Below are 6,960 nucleotides of genomic sequence, written 5' to 3'. Positions count from 1 at the left end.
GGGTGTCATTAATAAGACCCGATTTTGCTCATGTTGCAATGGTCCGGCATTGCTTATCATCGTTTTAATTAGTTTTCATGTTTTTGGGTCATAATGGCTCTCTTTTCATGTTTTTTATTTTAAGCATAAGATTTATAAAGTGAGGATGAAATTACACGAGGGTACGTTGTAACTTATAGAATCTGCCATTACAGTAGGACTAATGCACAGAGGTGTTATATGATCCCAGATGGTTGTCGATAGGTTTGCTAATGCGTCGTCGCACGCCGCTTTGTCTGCTAGTCCGTCTTGTTACCATTGATGTGATTTTTGTAATTATTCTTTGTCTTTTATAAAAGTTTTTGATATAATCGTTGTCACTGTGATATAGTGGTAAAGTTATTGAATGATGATACCAGTAATTTGAGTTCGATATTCGCCAGCACAAATATTTTATAGATACCAGTAATTTGAATTCAAAACTCGCCAGCACCAATACTGATCAAAAAAAATGTTTTTGATATACGAAAAGAAAATGACTTCGTTGTTGTCCTCTTTCTAGTAAAATCATTGCTTGTCGCCAAAAACTCTACATGGAAAATCGTCGTGGCTTGGAATGATGTCTTAAAGAAATATTATCAGTACCTCCATCTGCTAACTGTACTACAGGAGATGGAGAAAGCGGTGGACTTCGTATCAAAGACAAATTACTTCCAAGGATATGGGCAAATTTCTGGTTACAGCAGGAAACCATGTGGCATTTAAGATTATATGTCCCTTTTGATCTTAGTTGATTCGCTTGGTTCCCATTTCATATATTAAAATAATTTTTATTCAACCGATGGATTCTGAACTATTTTTTTTTATAGCACTGAGCATTTGTATCGTTGTATTTATTAACAAATGACTTATCGATTATTGTATCTTAATATCGCTAGATCTCATGTACAGTAACACTTAGTTTCTTAACTGTTAAAAAAAAATTAATTTAATCCATTTTTGTGTTTTGGCAGCACGATTCTCATGTAATGATTAATCCCATAAGAGTTAATTTATGATTTTTTTATTCTTTTGTTTTCACTTAAAAGGTTAAAATTTTATTGAAAAGGAAAGAAAAAAGAGAATTACACAAGAAGAAAGCACTAATCAACTGTGGCAAAAGAGAACTAAACTGAATAAGGCCTACAAGCCTTAACAACAACTAACAAAGGCATACGGCTCACGCTCTCAGCTTCAAAGAGCTTAAAACAAAAGACATAAAAACAAAGGCCGCAGTCTATTTCTTCCTAGCAGGGGTTCTTTTCCCTCTACCAAGCATATCATTGTTTGTAACCCCAGGCCAATTTACTTTAGCGAGTTCTTTTTCAAGGTTTATCTTGGATTGCCTTTCTACCATGCCACTGAATACATTTTTAATGTCGGCTTTCTTTCCTCCAATACCTAACAAAGCACTAACATTCATAAGATTGTCAACCTTTTGCTCCTAAGTCATAGGTCTCCTTCTAGGTATTTCTTCTAGAGTTTTCATCTTCTTAACTTCCATACCTTCATTATTTGTTTCATAGCCCGACTCTTCACTAGAATCACCACAAGATTCAATTGTTACTTTGTCATCGCTGACTTCCTTGTTACCCTCTTGTTCTCTAATTTCTTCTTCTCTACTCCCTGTCAAAGATTCATCTAATTCTGCATTCACACTATCAGCGCATGTATCTAAAACAGAAAAAGGGTTCAGGGAGCAAGGTTGAACTTGCGAAGTACCTTTTTTGTTTGATTTCTTCTTCTTTTTATTACAAACAGTCCAATTTTCTATTGAAGGTTCCACTGCCACTTCTATGACCCCATCATGTTGTATACCAGCAGTCAAATTCTCCTTTGATTGAGCCACCACCTCCAAGTCTTGGTGCACAGACCTTGTAACCGCTTCTGTTGTCTCCCCTGCACTAGTCTCATGAACTTTCGTAGTGGTTGTTGCAGCATTGCTAGTTTTAGGAACCCACCTTTTTTTGTACTTAGGTGCAGGATTGGAACCACACTTAGCACTTGAGTGCCCAAAACTCTTACAAAAAGAACATAGAGTAGGCTTCCATGGATATTCAACCCTCACCTTATACTTTTTATCGTCAATTTGATAAGGAAGCTCTGAAGGAAAGGTGCAGGTTGAATTAATTTTTACACAAACTCTAGCAAAGGACATTCTAGTATTCATTGCTATAGGAGTATCAGTCATAATTGAAGTTCTTACAAGACTACAAATCCTAGAAAATCCAGTAGCATTCCAAAGATGAATTGGCAAATCTCTAATTATCATCCATACAGGTACAGATCTAATTGAACCAATATGTTGTTCAATAAATGGAGACCATGGACGAATTAAGAACAATCTACTAGAAATATACAGAGAACCCATTTCTAAAATTCTTGTTCTATCCTCTTCTAGTGAAAATTTGAACATGAAAACTTGTTCACCGTAGATAGTCATAGAAAAATCCCCTTTGTTTTCCATTGAGTTGTTAAACTCTCTTTCACAAATAGAAAATCAGGTCTCTTACCCATGAAGTACCCCACAACAAGAGATTCATTCAATTCAATGTGAGGTTGAAGCTCACCTGATGAGAAGAAGGCAATAGGTTCTCCATCGATGATTTTAGGTTCATCAAATCCAAGTTTTGTGTTTGTCGTTGTCCTAGCAGGATTGTAGAGACAAGAAATCCAGTTTTGATTATCAGTAGAAATAGGATTTGAAACGCCATCAATTCCAGATGGAGTTGATGAACTCGACAATCTTGGAAAATCTTCCAAATCAATGTTGAAACTGGAGTTAGAAGATGATTTAGAAGGGTTTTCTCTAGATTAAACTCGATGGAGGGATTGAAAGAGGAGGATTCGCGCCTCCAGCCATGGAGAAATTGAAGAAATTTTTACCCTAAAAAAATCGCCTTGAAATCCCTTGCCACGTCATTGAAGAGAGGAGAGAGAACGATGACTGATGTTAATTTATGATTCTTAATCTGAAATTAGCAAACTCCTGTTATCGCGTGTTGATAACAACGTAATTCTCCGCGACACTAGTTAACTGTTGCAAATAACGATACGTGCCGATATTTTCGCGTATAAATATGTTGCAAATTCAATAATAACTTCAGCGACACTTTCACTGTTACAAAAGCAATGTGTTACTTAGTTTTTCCGTGACACTTTGGTTGGTGTTGCTAAAACAAAAATGTTCCTGTTATCTTTTCCTACTCTGGAAAGGGAAGATGAAGACTAGCTTCTCTTTCACTGCCAATTCTCAACAAAAATTTGTACTACATTATTGCGAAACCAAAATCCTTCCAGTGGAAAAGACAGAAATATTTGGAAGATACTACCTTATGCTATCGGTTGCCGTAGAATGAACGTTAACAACAAAGTTTTTGGAGGTAAGCACAAGACAAATAATGAGATTATACTTCTTGTTAAAATGGGATGTAATTCTGTTGTTGTCTAATGGCAATACATTTGAGTCAATTCCAATTAGTTGCATCCTTTTCAAATGGGATGCCGTTGTTGCTTAAATATTGTAAATCAAGTGATGCTTTGTACATCTTTTTATAAAAAACCTTTTCTGATGCTTTAATAATTGTCTCAAAAATATAAGTGCTCGTAGTGATTTTCCATGATTTCTTTCAAAATCTCTCATTATCATTTTTGCATTCAGCTGCCTTGCAAATTTGCAATGAAATGGCTCTGTGTTAAATAGCATTTTAATAAGAAATATTAAAATAAACATCAGTTATAAATCTTGTTCGAACTCCAAAAAAAAAAAAATACAACATTATTTTTTACTCGTTAGAAGTACCGAGGCACCCTAACCATTTGAAGTTAAACTAAGTTAGGCTGCCTGCCGATACTCTTGGTTGTTGGCATCACTTTTAATGGAATTGTCTTGTGCAGTACCACCGTGTATGATTCGCCCATGTCTATGGATTCAGGTGTTACGGCACTTTCAAGCGCCCAGTCAAATGATTGGAGCAATGATCCAAGCACTATTGGAAGAACTTGTTGGGTCAGCGGGATGCCAGGACAGATACGTCTTCCACTTCCAAACGGCAAGAAACCAAAATGTTGTCCATGGTAATGAACATTGGTTCCTAAGAAACGATCCGGATTGAACGAGAATGGATCATCCCATGAAGCTGATTCCCTTCCAATGCCCCAAGCATTAACCAACACTACGGTGTCCTTAGGTATCAGATACCCCATGAAGTTTGTTTCTTCAACATTAATTCGTGGTATTAGGAAAGGAGCCACTGGATGTAATCGCAGTGCTTCTTTGAGTACTGCCCATAGATAAGGTAGACTTTCAATATCTTTTTCCTCGATCTTTCTGTCGTAACCAACAACTTGAGAAATTTCAGCGTTAACCTTCTTCATTGCCTCCGGATTGCGAAGAAGTTCTGTCATTGCCCATTCAATGACGCTAGCTATTGTATCTGTTGAACCAGCTACCAATTCCTACATTGAATTAACAAAAGAAAAAAGAAAAAACATATTATCTCTATGCATATAAAAGATTAGGATGTGGATGGTTCGTTATAGTGTGTGAATATGAATTTACTCACCAGCGCGAACAAATTTATTTGTCTGTCTGAGAATTTCCATGCTTCATCTTTGCCATCGCCTTCAAAATCCATCAACACATCTAAAAAATCCTTTTGCTCGTCACTCTTGCATACTAAACCCATGCGCATCCGCTCCTTTGCAATACCATCAACGATATTTAAGGATGCATCCCATGCCTTCTTCATTCTCTTGGTCAAATTTTGTGGATCTGAATTCCCTAGCCATGAAAATAAATCGGCTAGATTTGGCGTTTTAATTATTGTTGCTATCTCGTTAACCAATACAAAGAATTCATCCCTGGTACCAGATTTAAGATCCATAAGATCCCTTGAAAACAATAGATCACCTATTAGATTAACCTGAGAGATGAAAATCAAGAGGTTTAACTCAACACTTCTACCCGCCTTTTCTTCTACTGATATCCATTCTATTATACGATCTACAAATCGTCTTCGTTTACCAATAGTATTTTGTAGCATCGGGCCGGAGAAGAGCGTGGTCGCATATAGTCGTCTCATCATCCGCCAATGTGATCCATGCTGATTGAATGGAGTCATGTTATTACCATGTTCATCTACGACTACGTTAAAAATCTTTGGCAAAACACGGTTTATAAAAGCCTGGTCATGGTTTTTGAAAAACTCCATAGCAACATCTGCTGAGCCTATAACCAGTGTGTTCACTGCACCCAGGCGTAGCATGAATACAGGTCCATATTTTTGTTGAAGTTCAACGAGCATTTGGTGTGGCCTCTTGAATACTTTGCGTGGATTCGTGCCTAAATCCAAGAGGTTCCCAATCACTGGCCAACTTGGAGGACCCGGTGGTAACCGGCTTGAATTGGTTTTACTTTTTCCTCCATGGAAAATACGGAGTAGGAGAACGAGGAAGAGCGGAGCTGCCAGTGCCACTGCAAGGAAAACGGTTCCCGGAACAAACATGTCGTTCAGTGAGATGGAAAGCTTCAAGATGCAGTTTCTGTATATGGACACAAGTAATTCCAAGTTTTGCTTTTGGGGCAGCACGCAACCATTGAAATTTGATAGCTCCAGTCGATGCCTTGCTGTTCCATATTATGATAATGTAATATAATCAAATGATAGTACATCATACCATACAACTTGCATTAAATTAAATTGATGCAATCATGCTATACTTCAAATCTACAATTGGCTGGATATATAAAGCCATCCTAAGTTGTTGAATTATTAGATTTAATATATTCTGTTTTAGCAAGGAGATCTGGAACCGTCTCAAGACGTAGAGGTGCGAGGTTGCCCGTCTTTTTTGATGCATATGTCTGGACGTGCTCCTCAAGGAACAACCTAATTACCCTTGAATGGAAAATATATCTAGTGAGCTACTAGAGCAAAAATGCATAACATCCCCGTCTCGGAGCAAATAACACAATCACATGAAGCGGAGTGGGAGCAAATAACACAGTCACATGGAGCGGAGTGATTTTGGGTTGTTGTTAATTAGGATTACAAAATTTAGTGTTGTTTTTTTTTTCCTTTTTTTGGTTTAGTTGATGGATTTATTTTGGGTTGTCGATGATTGATTTTAGATTGTTGATTGGGATCAGAGAACTGGATTTTTTTTTGTGAAAGGGTAACTTAAACATTTATTATATCTTTAGGACACCCTCTAATCAACTAAGTAGACATTAGAATCACGGGATAAACCCCCGGGATCCAACTTAGACCTTTTTGGCAAAAGAAAAAAAAAAAAAAAAAAAGACCTCTTACAAATTCCCGGGCAATCAACTAGCTAGTGATTACCTGTTTCACAAATTCGGACTCTTTGGTTTCTTGAGGTCCATGTAGTCTGTAGATTTTGACATAATTTTATTTTATTTTACTTTCGTAGTTTAATACAGTTGTCCCTAAACCACTTATAAATCGGCTCCATTTTAGCTATTACAAGGGTTCGAACCTGACCTCCCGGATGGAAGGGAGCAGAGTTTCAACACTATTATTTGAAATGATCAAAATTAGGTTTACTAAACCATTTACCTATAACTCAATACTACTAGTACAACCGTTGTCACGGTGGGAGGGCCAACCGTTTGCGATTACTTTCGTCTTGTTTCAGAAAAAATGATATTTTCACCTTGTTTCAGAAAAAAGTGATACTTTCCCTCAGTTTCAGAAAAAGTGATATACTTTCCCTCAGTTTCAGAATAAATAATACTTTCGCCCCGTTTGAGAAAAAGTGATACTTTCACTCCGTTTCAGCAAAAGTGATACTTTCGCCCCGTTTCTTCCCTCAGTTTCAGAATAAATAATACTTTCGCCCCGTTTGAGAAAAAGTGATACTTTCGACTTGTTTCAGAAAAAGTGATACTTTCGCCCCGTTTCAGAAACGGAACGAAAG

The 6,960-nt window shown here is 37.1% G+C and overlaps 2 protein-coding genes across 2 annotated transcripts; both read right to left on the bottom strand.

Annotated features, from left to right (window-relative positions):
• Positions 1 to 1,255: 1,255 nt before the first annotated feature.
• LOC113339603 lies at positions 1,256 to 2,389 on the bottom strand. Its single transcript, XM_026584844.1, has 2 exons — positions 1,525 to 2,389; positions 1,256 to 1,419 (listed from the first exon to the last, which is right to left on the bottom strand). Exons 1-2 carry the CDS (start codon positions 2,387 to 2,389, stop codon positions 1,256 to 1,258), a joined length of 1,029 nt encoding a protein of 342 aa, XP_026440629.1.
• A 1,314-nt stretch (positions 2,390 to 3,703) lies between these two features.
• On the bottom strand, positions 3,704 to 5,573 carry LOC113339419 (cytochrome P450 76A2-like). Its single transcript, XM_026584702.1, has 2 exons — positions 4,584 to 5,573; positions 3,704 to 4,476 (listed from the first exon to the last, which is right to left on the bottom strand). The coding sequence occupies exons 1-2, from the start codon at positions 5,523 to 5,525 to the stop codon at positions 3,844 to 3,846; spliced, it is 1,575 nt and encodes a 524-aa protein (XP_026440487.1). The 5' UTR covers positions 5,526 to 5,573; the 3' UTR covers positions 3,704 to 3,843.
• Between the last annotated feature and the right edge of the window lie 1,387 nt (positions 5,574 to 6,960).

This window comes from Papaver somniferum, unplaced genomic scaffold (assembly GCF_003573695.1).
Source record: "Papaver somniferum cultivar HN1 unplaced genomic scaffold, ASM357369v1 unplaced-scaffold_21, whole genome shotgun sequence".
NCBI lineage: Eukaryota > Viridiplantae > Streptophyta > Magnoliopsida > Ranunculales > Papaveraceae > Papaver > Papaver somniferum.
This window is presented reverse-complemented; position numbering and strand designations above follow the sequence as displayed.

Bases quoted from the DNA above. Each gene is read 5' to 3' on its own strand.
- LOC113339603 (XM_026584844.1), bottom strand. From the start codon at position 2,389: ATGGGTTCTCTGTATATTTCTAGTAGATTGTTCTTAATTCGTCCATGG. The intron at 1,420-1,524 runs GTATGGAAGTTA...GTGCTTTGTTAG, and splicing joins CTATGAAACAAATAATGAAG to GTATTGGAGGAAAGAAAGCC.
- LOC113339419 (XM_026584702.1), bottom strand. From the start codon at position 5,525: ATGTTTGTTCCGGGAACCGTTTTCCTTGCAGTGGCACTGGCAGCTCCG. The intron at 4,477-4,583 runs GTGAGTAAATTC...AATTCAATGTAG, and splicing joins AAATAAATTTGTTCGCGCTG to GAATTGGTAGCTGGTTCAAC.